Raw genomic sequence first — 19,474 nt, forward strand, 5'->3', positions numbered from 1 at the left:
AACAGACTGGCTCGCAAAAATAATTAAAGTTGTATAAAATAATTTTTAAGAAAAAAACCCCCAGTAATTATTTACTTATTTTTAGGGGTGCTTAGATCAAATTTAGGGATGCTTGAGCACCTCTAAAAGGGGTCTAAAATCGCCACTATTTAAATAATTATGTTCCCTACCTTCAATCTTTGAACAAAAAAAAGACACATTATTTTTTTTTTTAAATGGATTTAGTTAATTTTAACTTTTGGGTTTCTCCTAGTAAGATACATTTTAGCATAACTTTATTTAGGCCCTCTCAATGTATGTAATCAGTGGATACGTTTGATCTAAACTAGAGTGGGCTATTGGATTAGAAAAATAAAAAGAAGAAACACATTTGGTGGATTTCCATTTATTCTTATACTTTTCACTGCTGGAAAAGTGAAATCCTCATTATTTTACCTCCCACTTTTAAAACTCTCTCTCTATATATATATATGTGTAATAGCCTATGTATTTCTTAGCTGCAGGTTGACTACGTGCAAAAAAAACCCAAAACGATCGCGGATGTGTGCAGGAGTGATCCCTCTCGCTCCGCCTACACGATCTTTGACGTTAAACTGAGACGTCGGGCGACATTTTCGGCACAGCATCATCAGCGCTGACGTGGAGACTACGTGAGCGAAAGCACAGGCCGTCCACCCCTGTAATTAGTGACGAGTCAGGCTACGTAAAACTTCGGTAAGTCACAGTAAAAAAGCTGTCACAATTTTTTTTCGTGCACAGCGCAACTCAGGGGGCAAAGACTTGAAGGAGAAAATGTGCAAACACAGGCAGAGAGACCCAGCTGGTGAATTTAGTGGAGCAATATGGAGAGAGAGAGAGAAAGAGACAGGGAGGGAGAGAGAGAGAGAGAAAAAGGAGATGTTCCTGTGTTATAGTTTACAGAGCTTCGTCAAGTTAAATGGAGTGAGGACGGAGTCGGAAGTTGGGGTGAATGAGTGTTTCTTCAATATAAAATATTAGAAATGTGTCAAGCTTGATAAATATATATATATATAAATATCATAGTTTTATTGTTTTAAAGGAGTGGAAGCACTTTAAGGATCCCCAAAGGTCTTTAGGGGGTCCCCTGAAAAAAGGGGGGTCATTTATTTTCACTATAATACCACCTATAAATAACACAGTGACCGTGTGTGTGACTATTTTCGTCATTGGTTTCATGCAATATATGCATTAAAATATCTAAGTGCAAAAATCTTATTAAATGGGGGGGTCCAAGTGTCTAATTTGTGTTTTTTAAGGGTTTTTTTATGTTAAAAAAAAGTTTCAGATCTACTGGTTTAAACTCTTCTTACTGTATTTATTCTTCATTTTGAAAATTATGGTAGGCTACTAATAAGTTGCAAAAAAACGAGTCAGATTAAGGAAGTCACAGTTTGCTTCATTTTCACTTTGTGTTCCAAAGAAAAAGGAAGTCAGTGTTTTGGTATTCACGAAATTCTTCAGTAATTTCTTCCAACTTCATAATTCAAACTCTGTGGTTCAGAAAATGTCAGAAAATGGTGAAAATTTCACAAAGCACCAAAAGCAAACTTCAGATGTCGTGTTTTGGTCCTGAGCAGCAGTCCACAACCTAAAGAGACTAAAGAATTTTCTGTGCATTGACTTGTTCATTAATCGTTGCAGCTCTTATCTGTACTTTATGTCACTTTGACAAAATGAAAGTGAATCTGTTTGTGTGTGCAATTCCTCTAATAGCTGAACACTGTCTATCTGGGACACACTCTAGACAGAAGTTTCAATATTAACATTAAATTTAGACGTAGGTGGAATATAAAAACCACTGTCAAACTGAGCCCTTGTCTGTACATGAGATATGTAGGTGTTTTGTGATAATTTGAACTACACACTCTGGTTTACGACTGTGACGCCGGCTCTCGATATTAATCAGCTCTTTGTTATGCTCATTTTTTCAAATTCAATGGTGGTATTCATTCTGCATCGTCTCTGAACTGAGCCAGTATCTTGATGCCTGCATGCTACAAGCTGGGCATGCCTTTATCCAATCATAACCACACTTTTTGCAACTCTCCTCTCTTCTTCCCTTCTTTTGTTAACAAGAAAACAAAAAACACGTGTTTTGGCCTCAGGTGTGAAATTACGCTCATAGGATTCACTCTTCCAGATACAGCCACACAGAGAAAAAGTGATGTTATGTAATACAGTTTTGTCACTCGCTGGATAAAACAGTCACACTCAATAGAGATCGTCAGACAGAGCGTTGTGACTCACATGCACAGCGGCAGAAAGAGTCTCCAGAGCAAATCAAAGAATAGTGTGTTAGTTCTGTCTCTCTACATAATGTTTTACAACCTTTATAAAAATTATTGTGCAGTTTATTAGAGTGCAGTTAATATTGTGATCTCTGCTTTTTTCTTGACAGTCTTCTGATTTCTTAGTTTTCTGTCAATTTTGACTTGAAGTGAATTGTACTGCAGTTTAAGTGGGAATTGAAATTTCCATTAAAATGCATACAAGTAAAGACCTTAAAAGTGGTTAGGAGATTAAAATTTTTATTTTTTTAAATCAATACTCAGTACTCGGTCACCCTGTTTGGTATCACTTGAATTGATTAATTTGATCTCTTGATAATGGTTTTGGACAATAAATGGCAAAGTTGAAGGCGAGTAATTACTTGCACAAGTATTCGTAGGTGTAACGCTATCAGAAAACAGCATCTCTGAAAAAAACTGATGTCATAACTGAACTTGTGGTCTGAAGTGAAGGTGAAGGTGTTGCTTTTGTTCATGCCTTTCAGCCTCCGTAGTTGTATTATTAATCTGCTCTTGTGTCTGTGTAGGTGACTCACTATGGATACTTCAGTGTCGTCTCAGCTGGACAGCAGTTTGAACGACTCGATGACAGACGGAGAGGAGAACGACAGCGAAGTCAGTTTGTCGCCTGCAGCCCCCTCTCAGGTAAAACCACACACACACACACACACACACACACACACACACACACACACACACACACACACACACACACACACACACACACACACACACACACACACACACACACACACGTGCACGTGTCTGGCTGTGAAGTAATCATTCAGCATCTTATCCAAAGTGATTTAAACTGACAGAGATTTGTCGTTTCACCACTTGGGCTGAATGTTCACAGACACGTGTTATCTTATGCCAGCAGAGTTGAAGAGGAGGTTATCTCTAAACACAAAGACACCTCACCATCAGAAAGGAGGAATAGAAACGTTAAAACTAAGTTAAACTATGTTGGAACACATGACATTGGATTTTTTACTATATGAAACATTTCGTAGTACCACAGACTCAGATTCACAAGAACGAAAATCATTCCCCAGAGTAATTCTATCGCAATTTCAATTCCTGTTTTTTTTTTTTTTTTTAAACCAAAAACTGAAGTAAATGAAGTGGCACCACCCTTGCCAGTAATTATGATGAAAGCTGCTTTTTTCAAACATTTGTTGATTTGTGCCGGCAGGTGTTAATGGCAGAAGAGTCTCCTGGTGTAACCGTCGTCCAGCTGTCTGACGGTCAGACTGTGCAAGTCCATGGAGTCATTCAAGCTCCACAGACCTCCGTCATACAGTCACCACAAGTCCAGACTGTTGAGGTGAGAGCATGCACCAGACTCCAGCCTGACTCAGGCTCTTATTAAACTTGGCGTCTATTGTAAGGTATTGAATAATGGCAGCAAATTTCGACTACAGGCTGTTTAAATACAAATGTCAGAATCAGCAAGGCCGGTTTTTAAATCCATGTCAATTCTCAAGTCATAAGTTTGAAGTCTCAAGTAAGTCAAGATAAGTCCAAATCAAGACTCTCAGAGCAAGTTTCAAGTCATATTAAACAGTTAAGTTAAGTTAAGTCAGAACAACACTGTCTTGAATCACATACTTATGTTAGTACACTGTGTACTTACTTGTGTAGTGTACAAATTTCAACAGGTTAAAGTTGTCTGAAATTAAAATACGGCCGTTGTGCACTTACCAGGAATGACAATTAGCTAGTTAGCGAGCTAGAGTAAGCATTCGTATTATTGTTCACAGTACCAAATCATTACAGACAGCTAAATTAACTCAATAAACCCACTGATGGTGTTAGTATGTATTTTTGTAGCCATGCTGTGCTCAGCATGACGCAACTAGGTGTAAGAAAATATGTCTAGTAATGATGGATATCAGACCAGAATAGCTGGAGGTGCCCCAAAAAGAATATCACATTCTGCTCAAAATGTGTACTGAAGATATTTGACCCTCTCTGTGACAGTATAAGAATCTCGTCTCAGTGTCTCAGGCATGCAGACATGAACTGAGCTCGTATTAAAACATGTATTGAGACAGAATTCCTGATTTGATTTATCTTTGCCGATCAACACATCACAGTTCTCTCATTATCAGATGGTTCACATGTGTCACCAGTATAGTTGTGCTTAGTGCAAAAAAAACACTTATAATATATTTGTATAATGCAGCGATGTTCACCGTAGTTACAATGTACTCTTGCGCCATTTCCTGTTTGAAAAGTGGTCCCTCCCCTTTTGCTACAGAGCCAAGATGGCGACCGTTGAGGGTGAGAAGTGTTCATAGTTCTACACTCAACTTTTTGACCCTTTTGAGTGCACCATCCAGGTACTCATAGTGCACTGCATTTTTCCATACTTCTCATTGTGAACGCACTTATGCACTCTGAATATTAAGTAAGTACAGAAGTATGCGGCTTGACACCAGCAGTCAAGTCCAGTTGAGAAATCCTTCATTTGGTGACTTGGATCCAAGTTGAGTCCAATCTAAAACCTGATGTGAATACAGATATAACTAAAATCCGAGTTAGTGTGTTAGTGAGTGAGGATTACTCTGCTGTGTGTAGGAAGTACTCTAAGTGTTCTAATGCAGTGCATCTGTTAATAGGATTGATGTGAGCAGCAGGAGCTGAGGTTTAAGCTCATCAGTCTAACCTTCACATTCAGTAGGTTATTGTGTCTGAGCAGGAAGATGGATTCACAAACTTTAAACACATCAGACAAATACTCATCTGTGAGTCTTAGATGTATGACGCTGGCCCAAAATCATAGTGTTAGGTTTCACTGGATATTTCGTTGTATACTGTATGTTTCACAACATCCAGCACTCGAAGAAAAAGAAAAGTTTGGTGGTGGGAAGTGAAACAACTATCCCCGTGAATCTTACAAGAAAGCATGTCGCAGCAGATTTTCTGTGAAAACCACTCTCTCGTTTCATGAAAAGTATCTTTACAAGGAAAAGGAAATTAATCTGAGGATCACTACTGTGCTCTGCAAAGATGCACGCTTCAAAGTGGTTTTGTGAACTGATTCCGAATTACTTTGTAGTTCATATCAGTGAGTTTCATCAAGAACAAGTCTGACTTCATTGCGGTATCGTCTGAACTTCCACAGTAATAATTACATTGTCATAAAACTAATTATCCCATGTAAGAGATTATTACGTTCTTGATTGGCAGAAGCATGAAACACTGTGTACATTCAACATTAAAAGCTGCACGCTCAGCAGCGGAAATATGTGTCTGTGCAGTCTTTTTTTTCACATTATTCTGTGAAATTGCTTTTCACTGCTCACATAATCATCAGTAAATAGACCTGTCCTTTGCCTGGCACAGACAATGTACTCTCACAGGGCCAAAACCAGCCTTTGTGTTGAGAAAGCACAACAATTACGCACCAGTGTGAGTCATTAAAGCTCGCTGATTGATGACACACAAACAGGTTGGATTTACAATTTTGTGTTTGTTATTACTCCAACGGTACAGCTTAGGTGATATAATGTAAACCTGTTTATTCAGGCTAGATTCAAATTATGCTTGGAGAAAGGAGAGTTTCAGCTCACACATTCAATAAATAATGTAAAAAGCACTCTTTAAAGACTTGAGATGTGTGATCGGTTGAAAAGATTCAGCTCAAAATATAACGCCGTTCAAATTCTTCGTTTGACGTCATCGTTATCTTTTAACATATCATCGTATCACACTGAGGCTCACCTCAATAACAAGAGTCTGTGTACGCAAAGCAGCACCCACTCAGTATTAACGTTGAACACTTTTAAATACTGTTTCTGCGTTCTACAGATTGCCACTGCAGAGGAGAATGAGGAAGGCGAGTCAGTCACAGACACACAGAAGAGACGAGAGATCCTCTCCAGGCGCCCATCTTATCGGTGAGAAGACATCAACAGTAAACAAGTGCAGGATAAACAGCGTGGTATAGGTCAAGTGTGGAGTCTGTCGTCCGTGCGTAATCACTAATTGCAAATCCGTCTTTCCACAGAAAAATCCTCAATGAGCTTTCATCGGACTCGCCAGCAGTTCCTAAAATCGAAGAAGAGAAGGCAGATGAGGAGGTGTCGATCTCCAGCAACGCCTCAGTATCAGTGCCGACCTCCATTTACCAGACCAGCTCGGGCCAATATAGTCAGTACACTCGTGAATAAGCATGTTAGCTGTCCATGTTTACTCAGTTCACCTGACGAAAGATTCGTTTCAGAGATATCATCTTTTCTTGTTACTTAACCCCCCTTAAGTATGATAACCTCAGTCAGGTTTTTTTCTCTTTAAGCTGATTTACAACCAAAAAAGTTACTGCAGATGAAGTAGTAGTGTAGGATCCCCCTAGGGAGAAATTCCAAATTGACACAATAATAGTGAGATATGGTGAAAGAGATAAAAATAAATAAAATTAAATAGTAAGTACAATAAACAACATCTGTTTAAATAATCTGCCATTATATAAATGTGCAGTATGCATAAATTCCTGGTATTATACACATGTGCAATGATTTTTCCTGGGATTTACATACAAAGGAAAGCCTAACCCTAACCTTAACCCACCCCCCCCCATATATGGCACGGTTAGAGCGCATGCCATATAATCGCAGCGTCCCTGGTTCGAATCCGGCCAGGCACCTATGCTGCAGGTCATTCCCCTCCCTCTCCCTGTTTCTGTCTCTCTGCCAGACTGTCTGAATAAAGGCATAGAAGAACCCCCCCCCCCCTCAAGCACTTTGAGACATGTGGCTGGATGAGTCTATGGCTGAATGTGCTTCTGAGCTGCTCAGCATAGAGGCACTGTGGTGGCTGAAGTGCAACTATGCCATCAAAATCCACCCATGCATATAACAACACAGGTTTTGAATAGCTGTACACTGTTAGTGACTACTATGTGTGAAAGGGTTAAGTATGGCAAATGGCTTTAAACATGACTGCACCCATGCACCTCAGTGGTTATTGTCATGGTGAGGATGCCAACCAGAAGGGGGAAATAGGGCTGCCGTCTAATTCCAGTCAGGAATGAAACACTACACCATGGTTGCTGCATATATTAAAAATGAGCTGCTCAGAAACATAAATGTATGCTTGTAGAAGTGGACCTCTCTCCTAAATGTTTTATGTACACAGTATATCTTTTACTTTTTATCAGTGAACCTGATGTTTCCCAACACACTGTATCATTGTTTATACTGATTATTTAACCAGGAGGGTTTCATGTCCAGCCAATCATTTAAAGAGCTTCTTGTGTCAGTCAACTGACAATAAAGAAAATATAACATGACTTCTATGTCCAAAGTCCTAAATACCCAATATAACTCCTCCTCATTTTGTTACTCAGTTTCATTTTTACTGCAGCCTAGTTCTAACTGAACTTTGACCCCACACAGTTGCGATCAGCCAGGGAAGAGCCATCCAGCTGACCAACCCTGGAGCTGAAGCCCTGCAGGGGGGACAGACCCTAACTGTTGCCAACTCCGCCACCCCTCAGCCTGGAGCCACCATCCTACAGTGTGCAGCTCAACCCGGAGACTCCACTCAGCAGTTCTACCTCCAGGGAGGACAGGTGTTCGTCCAAGGTAGAGTGAAGCTGCTTTTGGTGAAAATCTGGACATTTCGGGATCAATAAAGTATTTATCTATCAAAAGGTATATACAGTAAATAATATATAGTGCCAAAAAACATAAATAATAAGGCCGGAGCCAAATCTGAATATGATATTCGGAAAAGCATTTAATTTGTAGAAATATTTGAAAAATTAATTTTTGGGAAGAAAAACCCCCCAAATCAAATAACAGCGCTCAGTGTGGGACTCATAGTGTAGAAAGGTTATATCACTATCTGTGTCTGTGTCATGGGTGTATAAATATCTGCAGATCTTTCTGTCTGGCAGTGCTGAAGTTCAGCTGAGAGGTCACAGCACAGATATCTGTGGTCTGAGTGACTAGGGTTTGAGATCTGGTATGGGGGCCGTCCCTCTCAAAACAGCTTATTGAAGAACACTTTAACACTTTTTTTCCCTTCATTTTTTTATCGGAATGAGCAAGTATACATAATACAATAAAAAGACACAAAAAATCTTATCTTCCAATACCGTCCTTTCAATGTTCAGATAGTATTTCATTAATGGTAATCTTTTACACTTTAACATCCTAAAATTAGAGGTGCAATAGAAACAAAAACAGGATTTTATTTTATTATTTATATTATATTTGAATAGAAATAGGGATACAAATACAAATACTGGGCTGTCTGCACATCCCTAATAAATAATTGTTCCAGGTACCTCACATATTTCTGACACGTGACGGCATGAAGTAGAACATGCATCTACAGTGGTATAGCATAAATTAAGGCTAAGATGACAATCTGTGTAATTCATGTTTAACATGGTATGCCCCAGTTACAATCACATGATGAAGGCTTCGAGAAAATGAGGGATTATGTAAAAGGAAAATGTATATGATAGATACACCCACAACCCTGGGTGTTAAGAGCTGGAGTACACATTGTGCCCTAAAGCCAGTACAGTATCAGTAGCACTGAAGAGCATTTGCAATTCAAATTATTTTATAACTGTGCAGTTCAGTTTTACTCTCAGCTGCAAATATTTGTCAGTAAAATTAGGGAATGCAATATGACAAAGTACTTTTGAAATGTGAACATTTTAAACTGAGGACCTTCTACTTTTCTGGAAATCTGTCTGGGTGATGTGGATAAAGTTGTGTTTTTACATCAGTCTTGCCTTTCTGTTCCATTTAGATAATGGCAGGTGTGTGTGTGTGTGTGTGTGTGTGTGTGCGTGTGTGTTTGTACTGTGTGTGTTTGTGTGTGTGTGTGTACTGTGTTTGGATCCAGTGTGATTTGGAGTGTGAATACTGTAAGAATTTAGTCATGGGCTGTTGGGGTATCAATAAGACATACATTTCAATTGCTGGCTGTGGGATCTTTGGCCATTCCTCATTAATGGCGATTTTCACTATACAGTTCTAGCACAACTCGGCTCTACTTGACTCAGTACGGTACCAGGCACGATCTTTTCCATTAGTATGACTTTGTTTTATACGCGACACAAACATATAAACAATGGAGGACTTGGAGGCAGTGGTGTACTTGCTGCTCTGCCTGTGGCTTTTGTCACACACTAAGCAAGAGAAGAGAGCCGAATCACTGTAACGATCTTGCCGGTATTTAAAAATGCCGGGTTTGATTCTTGTGTCAGGCGGCTCCTGACTCGCTTGGAACCTCGCCAGAGCAGGTACTAAAAAAGTACCAGGTACCAGGTGCTATCCCTAATGGAAACCCAAAAAACAGAGTCGAGCCGAGTCGAGTGGAGTCGAGTAGTGCTAGAACTGTATAGTGGAAAAGCGCCATAAGAATCCCATGTAGTTTATCTCTGACCTCTGACACCGCTGCTGTCACATCTGGTGTGAAGTGAGTCTATGGATTCATTGAGACAGGAAAGTGAGGGCCTCCTCCATCTGCTGTGCGTGAGAGCTGCTCCAGCTCAGCGTCTTTCCTCCTCAGACCAGCGAGCTCCTTCCCTAGCTTGTCTCATCTGGCCTGCCTCACCTCAGGTTCCTGCTGGGATCTGATCTGCTGCTTCACATCACATCGCTTCTTTTCTCAATCATACAAGCTGGCTATTTTTTGCTGCCATCTACTTTACTTTATCAGCAGAGAGATTGATGGCCTCCGCTTGTCTGTTGAAGCACCTTACATCTTTCTCTTCTGTCCTGGATTATCTGCTGGATGTTTTTACTACTCACCCCAAGCTCTGTATATCGCTATCTATCAGTCCTTTCTGTTCCCACCCAGACTGTTTTGTGTCTGTTATGTTCATCCATGGAACAGAGATAACGGATATATTCCTGATGAGTACGGCAGAAAACCCTCTGTACCTTGTTCTGATGAGAGCAGATGTTCTTCTGAAGCCTCATCGAAAGGTTGACATGTTTGTGTTTTTCAAATGTAGGGTATAGATAACGAGGCTGGAGGTGCTGTTCATAGCAAAATGTCTTACATAGCAAACAGGACATGATGACCTTTCAGCTTTCTCCCAGTACAGACATCACAGGCCACATCTTCAGGTCCAGCATAGCAGTGATCAGCAGAAATAGCTCGGAGTCCAGTCCCCCCCAATAAATCTGCCAACATGGTGTTTTCACTGGGACAGGCCTCAGTGTGAAGGTATGTCTACTCTGAGGTCAATACATGCATGGAGCAGTGTTTCCTGATCCTCCTGATCCCAAAAGCTTTAATACAACTTGTCACTGATTCCCTCGATAGATCTAGACACATTGAACTGCAACACATTCCTTGCTTTGCCATTTCTCTGTAAAAAAAAAAAGAGTGAATGTCAGATTCCTTTACAACTCTTTGTTGCCTTTCTAATGCTTTTGGTGATCACCTGAAAAAAGGGCTTGTCCACTATCATACTTTTCATCATCTCTTAACTGGCAGATCTCAGAAGTGGGCAGGAACACGGAAATTCCTGAGCAGAGTGGAAGTCGCTCTACCTGAGAGACCAGGAAGACAAGGCAGTAAAGTGTTACAGTGGGAACACTTTAAAGAGGCAGTATGTGCTCAACATGTGTTTACTTTATGAACAATGCACTATGATCTCACTATAATTACACATAATAAGAAACTGAGTTAGTGAAGGAGAAGAGTGGGCCAAACACACATAACCCTTTTTTCTCTGTTGTTTGAGTTTCCATCAAAACAGGTTGTTATTGGAGGTTGTGAATATTAGAGTTTTCCGGTAGCACATTATAACACATCAAATCATAGCTAATGGAAGCAACCAGGAAATAAGCTCTTAAAAAATAATAATAATAATAACTCAACAAGCACATACACTCTGATAGATTACATAACTCAGAGAGATTGAATATTTTTGCTTGGTAACAAAATGAAGGAAAACTACTGGCTACTTGGAATGCAGGAATAATGCATTAAAAATGTGGATATGGAAAGCAGTGGAAAATCACTGATAGCAATGTTAAGCATGCCTCAGTCTAGCAAATAGTAATAACCTGATTTAAAACTTGGAATTTCCCTCGAAGAGTCTTTGAGTTTTGGTTTTGTTGCCAGTAAAAAAAAAGAAGCTTTATTAACAATATGGTTAATAGTCATAAATGACTTGTGTGTTTGCCATGCATTTACAATCAGATATGAATAATAAAGCTAACATCTAAACACAGTCAAACATAGCTAATATTAATCATAGTTATTTAGCTTTAGAGATAGAGTGGCATTCACATTTTTCATTATTCACTTCTTTTCTTCAGATCTCCAAGGCATCTAATAATTTTACCTCAATCATATAATTGCACCTTCTATTAGATTGGCTTGTGATTTGCAGTCAAAGCACTTTAATTTACAGTGGTTTATTTGCTGCACATCTATTTTTTGCAACCCCACTATAACTAGACTGTTAACTTTCCACTTATACCAAAGACAAAGGTGTTGCTGTTACTGGAAATGTAAAATGCATCACTTTCTGTGTGGCAGAAGACTTTCCCAGCAAAAGTCCTATTAAAGCAGCTGAGTTAAAACAGAAAGTGCAGTAAATGCAGTATAATCTTTTCATTGGCTTGTTAAAAAATCACTGTTATGCTGTAGAAGGCAGCAGTGTGAGTACTAGACAGTCATTTATATGTTGTGATAACTTTAAAACAAATCATGTAAAAACCTCAATTATCTTTGTTCTCTCTATCCTCCCCTTTTTTTTAAATGAAGAAAAACACACACAAAGTAACTCCAATCAGGGTGCTCAACAGTTTGCACAGCAGCCACTTGGGACACAATATCCTCTTGTTTGTTGAGCGTCTCTCTAGTTGCGTCACTGGGTCTAAAAATACAACCCCTCCACTACCAACCCCCCCTTCAGCTCCCCCCTCCCTCCCTGCCTGACTGCCTGCCTGCCTGCCTGCCCGGCTCACAATGTGTTTCTCTACTTCAGCGTCTGATCCGCAGGGGGAGGGAGGGAGTGAGGGAGGGAAGGGGAGGAGGGACTTTAATCCAGGGTGTTTTACTGACTTCAACGGGCAGGAGTGATGTCATTGTGATGTCAATGCCCGTAATTGTAATCGGGCTGCAAAGTTGACAAGTGACCCATCTGATGCAGAGGGAGAGACAGAGAGAGAGAGCTGAGAGCAAAAGAGGAGAAAGAGAGGTTCTGGTAAAGCCACAAGGAATAAGAGCAGAGGAGTGTGTGTTTTTTTTTTTTGGTGCTGAGGTGTTTTTCTGCCGTGGTGCTGGATTATTGGAAACAAGAGATGGCTGTGACTGGGGATGAGACTGAGTCAGGTAGAGTTCCTCTTCTACATATTTTTGTGCATGTCATGTGCACAAGTCTTTTTCGTTCTACTGCTGCTAGTGGTTTAGTTAGATATGTATGTGTGCATTTCATGTGTTGACCAGCTCAGTATTTCTAATGTTACACCTGCCAATATGAAGAGTGAGAAGATAATGTTTTGTGGTATTTGAAGATTACATTTGTAAGAACAAATCTGATGTTTATCTAACTGTGAGAGAAAATCTTCTGGAAGGGAACCCATTTATGAAGTTGAACATAACTTTATGCATTATGAAACTAAAGGAGGAAACATGCCACAGAAGTGGCAGCTGTCCTTCCCGTTTCAACACAGGAAAAGCAGTGTGAAGTAAAAAAATAGTCGAGGAAAAAAGAGACCTAACAAGCGTTTGGTGTGTTTGCTCAACTCTGTTCCTGTCAGTCTGTAACCCGCTGTTACACACACGCACACACGCATATATACAAAGTCCTACATTCGCTGAGACACTCCAGTGGTTGTCAGGCAGAAAGGCAAAGAGGAGGAGGGGGGGCTGGGGGGGGGGGGGGGGGGGGTGTAAGAAGTGAAGGGGCGGGTGGCAGCGGGGGGTTAAGATAGTCGTCGGTTTGACGTCACTCCAGTTTCCTGGAACAGAAGCTAGGCAGGGAAGAGAGAATGCAAAACGCGTGAGTGAGACGCACACACTGACGTCAGCACAGCACCGAGTCACTCTGTTATCACAATGAGAGAAAGACAGTTCTCTCTGTGTGTGTGTGTGTGTGTGTGTGTGTGTGTGTGTGTGTGTGTGTGTGTGTGTGTGTGTGTGTGTGTGTGTGTGTGTGTGTGTGTGTGTGTGTGTGTGTGTGTGTGTGTGTGTGTGTGTGTGTGTGTGTGTGTATGCGCGTGCATACAGACCTGCTGTGTCTCTTGTTGAATGAGTGTGTGGGTAGTTCAGGGGAATGGGGGTGGGGGTGGGGAGAGGAGGGGAGGGGAGGGTAGAAACTTCTCAGGAACAAAGTGAAAACTGAAATGGTGAGACCAGAGCAGTTAACAATTGAGTCATCAGTTATATGACTCAACTCAAACAACACCTAAACCACATCCAGAAAGCTGCCTGTTGCTTTTGCTCTTCCAGAATCAACATTTTTTACTGAAACATACAACACAGTGCCAGTTATCAGTAGCATTATGATAAACATGAGTGGAGTTAACTATTGTGACTAAGGCAAGTCTGGAGGGGGAATAAACTAATATAAGCACACAGAGTATTTATTAATTAATTTTCTTGACTTGATAATACATGTGCATGAAATAGTGAAAGGTAATGTTAAACAGTGGGGTTTTTTTACATTTAGAGTATGTTTAAAGGATGTCTTCATCAGGCTAAATCCACTCTATGCTCATTTTACAGCCATCCAAAATGAAAACAAAAGACATTAAACTCTAACGTAAACGAGACTTCCCCCACCTTCTGACAACTTTAACTGATTATTTTGCAACACATCATCAAAACACAGCTGCTAACCCAACACTAACACTCTGAGCCGCTCCAAAAACCACTAACTGCAGTTGCTACGGTTACAGCCACTTGACACTAGACAGCATAAATTACTAATTCATGTGTGCGAATTAACTAATTCAAGAGCAAAAATCACTCATTTGTGTGCACATTTTTTATTAATTCAATAGCACAATATACTCTTGACACCTACTGTGCTGTATTGAAACTTTAGCCTTGAGGGGGAAAAAAAGAAAGAAAAAAACCCCTCAAATTTCAAATGACAAGTTTCTTGAGGAGGGCGGTCTCTAGGTTTTTGGTTGCAAGACTCTAGTGGTCATTAGAGGAACTGCAGCATAAGCCACATGTTTAAGGGCTGTTTTTTTAATGCTCCTTTAATTTGCTTATCTTGTGTGTTACCCTGTAAAAAGCTCTGCAAGGTATGAAATAATCAGAATATTGCCTTTGTGTTGTGCCCTTACAGGGGCACCTATGTAACAAAAAGACAAGCAATATAAAAGCCTCTTTTCAACAACAAGGCAGGTCATTTAAGAACAAATACATGTTGAACAAAGATCGTTGGTGGTCAAAGGAAATTCAGCTTTTGAGGCAGGAAGGAGAGCGGATAAGTGCTCTTGGCTGAAGTTGCTTTCTGACATCCTCTGATGAAATAAATGTGTTTTCCTGTATTTTTCCTGTAAACTTGAGAAATCTGAATAATTTCATAGATACAATGTATCCAGAAGGGCAGCTCTGACCTTCCTGAGAAAGAGGCGAAGAGGCAACAAATATAATGAAAAAAGTTTACATGTTTACAAAGTTACTGCATTTGAAGCATTAATCGTTATCTCTTGTCTCTATAGCTGCCACAGGAGACATACCCGCCTATCAACTGAGGTCACCCAATTCGGGTCTGGCTCAGAGCATCGTGATGGCTGCGTCACCGGGCTCCATGCAGAACCCGCCGACGCACCACGCTGAAGAGGTCACCCGCAAGAGGGAGGTCCGGCTGATGAAAAACAGGTAAAAACTAGTCACCCTTTACGTTCTTATACAAGACGTAAAAATCATAACCCACATTTTTAAGGGGATTTTCAAGAAGGTTAGTAGGATTGATAAAATATGTTACTATTTCTGGCTTGAAAATAAGCTTATATTCATTGCACAATAATTCAAAAATGCAGTCATTGAGATGTCATCATACATAAGAGTATTTAGACTGCTAATCTCCTTATATGGTGTTCTTTTGGGGGTGAAGCATTATTTTTTTCTTCTACTATACATCTTTTAAATAGTTTAATAAATGTACAGATATGAAAAGACTCAACTGGGGCTTAGAAAAGTTAGAAGCAATGTGATAAATGTTTCTGTGCCTCTTGATTCATGGTTCATGTGTGATCAATAAATGTGACAGTGGGTAAATAAATGGTAGTCTAGTCTGGGAGACAATGAACTGTTCACATATAAAACCTGAACTTGATGGCCTTAGGAACATCTGCTAGCTCTCTTGGATTGTGCATAGCTTGCATTTTGTCTGGAGGCTAAATTACATTTTCATCTCGAGACTCGACTAACACGTTTCCCCCCTCTTCTTTCCTCTCCAGGGAGGCAGCTCGCGAGTGCCGCAGGAAAAAGAAAGAGTATGTCAAATGTCTGGAAAACCGCGTGGCCGTGTTGGAAAACCAAAACAAGACCCTGATTGAAGAGCTGAAAGCACTGAAGGACATTTACTGCCACAAAGCAGAGTAGTGGCGACAGTTCGTGGTCACGGGCTGAAGACAGAGCCGTTTACAAACTGCTACAGCAAAACATAAAAAAAAGAAAAGACTTCTGGAACAAAAACTGCTTCGACTGTCTTTGTTTCTCTGCTCACTCAGGCCTGGTTTATGCCGAATTCAGAAGTGTCCCAGGGAATTCGAATCGCTTGAGCTTGCCAGTTTCGCTCTTGTCCTTATCTCGTTCTCTTTGCATGTGAAGACTCAAGTGTCGTACACACTATGCTTGCTGTTGCTGTTGTGCACGGGCAACGCTAGCCAATGAGAGCCAGCTGAAGAAGAGGAACAGGAAGAGGAAATACAGGTGCTTCCTGAAGATGTACAGAGTACAGAGTACAGAGATTACGAAAAAGGACCATTGGCGTGTCAGCCAGGTCTCACTACCAGCAAGTCTCTCTGAGGTCAGACGAGGTGCACAAAAAAGCTACGCGGATCCACCACCAGCTGCAACAAGCTAACTCAACTGTGTTTACCTGTTAATGTCATTTGTGTCATTTATGCTTCTGTTTTTGGTCGTTTAATGCATTCCTTCATGCAAAAACACAATTAAGGAGAAATACTTTCAAAAGTTGCATTTTGTCAGTGAAGTGATTTCCTGGATTTCACCAACAACATGTTTTTAGTTTGAATTAAAGCTCTTAATTTGGTCAAAAAGGTTTTTCAAGAAACGTGTGTTAACAGGAATGATTTCAAGGTAAAAACCCTCTTAAGTTTGGTTTTTATGCACAAGACTTCAAGTATGTTTCATGCCAAGGTAGAGAGGAAAAACCTGAATCAGAACCTGTTTAGTAAAAGTTATTGAACATAAGAATATATTTTCATTACTGAGCATATTCTAATATATGAATTGACAGAGAAAAACTGCTCTTAAGTCAAAGCACATAAAGTACCAAAGTATAAGTGCGTATACTATCAGAATTTCTACATTTACTTGAAGAATTTCACTCCCCAATCGTATATATTCTAACAAAAAAGAAAGAAAAAAAAGATCAGCAGATGTTACCTATTAATAATTAATTTTATCCTGAAAACCACAATTTTCTAAGCAAACATCTTAATATGACTCATAGCTCAAAAGAATAACAGTTGTGCTTCACTGTCATGCAAGCGTCAGTTTTGTTTTTGAAATGATGGATATCCATTGTGGAATAAAACTGTATTTGATTATGGCTAGATATTTTTAAAAAAATGCTCTGTTTAAAGGGTAATGCCAATTTCTTTGCTCTTTTCTTGTTTTAAAAAAAAATGTAAAGACATTTTATCTGAATTATAATATATTATCTTGTGTTAATGTTTCTGGTGATACTGAAAACCGCTTGCTTTCTCTGTTTCTGCTCATGCAGTTGTCGAGTTTGTTCCACTGAATATATTTTATGGTTCAGTCTGTAGAAAGTGAGAGAACGTACAATCATTGATGTAAGAGATGTTTCCCTTCAGCTGCCAAAGCTCTCTAAGTAACATTTAGGTTTTTAACTACTGTTTAGGTGAATCATGTGGCAGTGTTTATGTGCACCAGCCCAATAGCCTGTCATGATTTGCAATCACAGACGAATGAATGCCCAGTCTATTAAATTCTACTTTAGGGCCGGTGAAAATAAAAATGTTTTGCCGTTTTAAGTGGCTCCATCTTTTGCCAGGTGTTCTCTTTTCAGTGTACTTCCTTGTTTGAATTGTAAAAGACAAAACTATTTTTGTTTATCTAATAAAATATTCAAATGTAATATGGAGTGCGATTTCATTTATTTGCTCATCCATTACTCACGCAACTTCCCTCTCTTCAACATTCAAGTTTTTATGTAGTAGTTGTAGTTGAAGTTAAAGGTGCACATAACAAATTTGCTCATAGCTGCCTCCATTTGGTCGTATGAGGTAGTGAAATATTAACCAGTGTTTTCAAAGGAAATTACTGAAGAAAGATGACAGATTCTGTGCCTTTGATTGGAAAGGAAAGTTTGCTCATAATTAGGTTTTACAACTTTAGGGTGATTTAAAAAAACCCAACTTGCAGCTTTGGAAAGAAAAAAAAATGTTCCTGCAACTAATGCTTAGCATAGAAATTGATTATACACGATTTGTATAATCAATCAGTGAAGACCCCGTCGTAAGATTGTTGCGACAGTCGAGGAACATACACATGTGTATATTTGATCTTTTATTTTCCTTTTGTTGTCACTTCATTCATCACATCACTCTTGTACTCAGTGCTTCTTACTCCAAAGCTCTTGTGAAAAATAAACAGTGACTATAACCATAGTCCAGCCACAGGCACAATGCACAGTACTCACAACTGACGTCAATGCCAAAGTATACAATGTTGTTACTGCATACCTTTAGCTGTTCCTACCACAGCTGTGCAGCCATGTGTTGCTAGAGGCGGCACTACAGTGCTTCTGCTCTGAACGCTATAAACCAGAGGTTCAACTCTCTAGAAACATATTAAGTTATTATTCAATGAAGTATCTATAATGAGATGATATAATGTTCCCTGGTTACAAATAGACTTTGCTCTAACAATATTGTGTTCTTAAATGTGTGTTAATAACTCCATCAGACCCCATATTCAATTGTTGATTTGCACTTGATAATACACTGATGCAGTCATTTAGAAATAACGTGACATTGAGCACTGTTGTGTACTCAGGTTTTTGGCATGAAAGATGAGTAGATGAGAGCTTTTACAGTTTATTTGCTACACTTTCGATTTCTTTTCCCTTTCACAATCTCATAAATGGAAAGGTGAGCTGCTTTGCATGACCGTAAAGCCCATTTATGGTGCTTTTATACTGTTATTGACTGATACTAAAAAAAAAACACCAAATCACCAGAACATGTCCTTACATCCATATTCTGCTTATAGAGCAAAATATCTCTGTGCACCTTCTAAATCTACATGAAGTCTCCACAGTGCAGTGGATGAGGTTGGGGTCCATAACTTGTTTATCAGAAGTGTTGTAAATGTTTCCTCTAGTCCCTGAAGGTGATACATTATGTAATATTTAAGAAAAAAGGTGACACAAGCTTCAAGTTTTATTTTTGTGTTGTTTCAGCAAAGGTTGGCTCCTTTTCTCTAAATAATAAACATCTTTGTTTGCCTTGAATCCCACTGAATGGGAAACCTAAATGAATAGTAACAGGGCTGATGAACATTGATTTAACTAGGCATTATAATGGGGTTATTAATGCTTCAAAGCATCCAGAGTCTGCCAGTTTTGTCAAACCTTGCTATCAAAATCTGAAGGGTTTTTTAAGCCAACTATGATTTCAGGGGCCGGTAAAAAGAAATTACTTTTCAAATGGGGAACCTCATGAAAATTAGTGGTTTCCATAGCAACCTCTGCTATGGCATTGACCTCAAAGGAATTGATGGTGATAAAAGCCAGAATAATCCTGAGTGTTGCTTGATTAAAGAGGGCTTGGTAGGTTTGCCTCATATTCACGTGTTTCGGTCTCACACATGCACATGAACACAAATACAATTTCACTGTCAAACTGTCTAAGAAACACACATGCACACATGCCATACACGTGTGCATGGAAAATTTTCTCTCAAAGTAACAACAGTCATACAAACAGGCACTTGGC

General features: G+C 39.6%; 1 protein-coding gene across 3 annotated transcripts; it reads left to right on the top strand.

The window, feature by feature from the left end:
* Window positions 1–634: 634 nt before the first annotated feature.
* Window positions 635–17,613, top strand: crema (cAMP responsive element modulator a). 3 transcript variants are annotated; one of them, XM_062428688.1, is made up of 8 exons: window positions 635–714; window positions 2,837–2,954; window positions 3,505–3,636; window positions 6,126–6,214; window positions 6,325–6,467; window positions 7,712–7,900; window positions 14,981–15,140; window positions 15,722–17,613. In XM_062428688.1, exons 2-8 carry the CDS (start codon window positions 2,847–2,849, stop codon window positions 15,864–15,866), a joined length of 966 nt encoding a protein of 321 aa, XP_062284672.1. In that variant the 5' UTR covers window positions 635–714; window positions 2,837–2,846; the 3' UTR covers window positions 15,867–17,613. The 3 variants fall into 3 exon arrangements, with proteins under 3 accessions (XP_062284672.1, XP_062284671.1, XP_062284673.1); XM_062428687.1 differs by lacking the exon at window positions 635–714 and adding an exon at window positions 880–966; XM_062428689.1 differs by lacking the exons at window positions 635–714; window positions 2,837–2,954; window positions 3,505–3,636; ... (1 more) ...; window positions 6,325–6,467; window positions 7,712–7,900 and adding an exon at window positions 12,303–12,635.
* The last annotated feature ends 1,861 nt before the right edge of the window (window positions 17,614–19,474 follow it).

Source organism: Scomber scombrus, chromosome 11, assembly GCF_963691925.1.
Source record: "Scomber scombrus chromosome 11, fScoSco1.1, whole genome shotgun sequence".
NCBI lineage: Eukaryota > Metazoa > Chordata > Actinopteri > Scombriformes > Scombridae > Scomber > Scomber scombrus.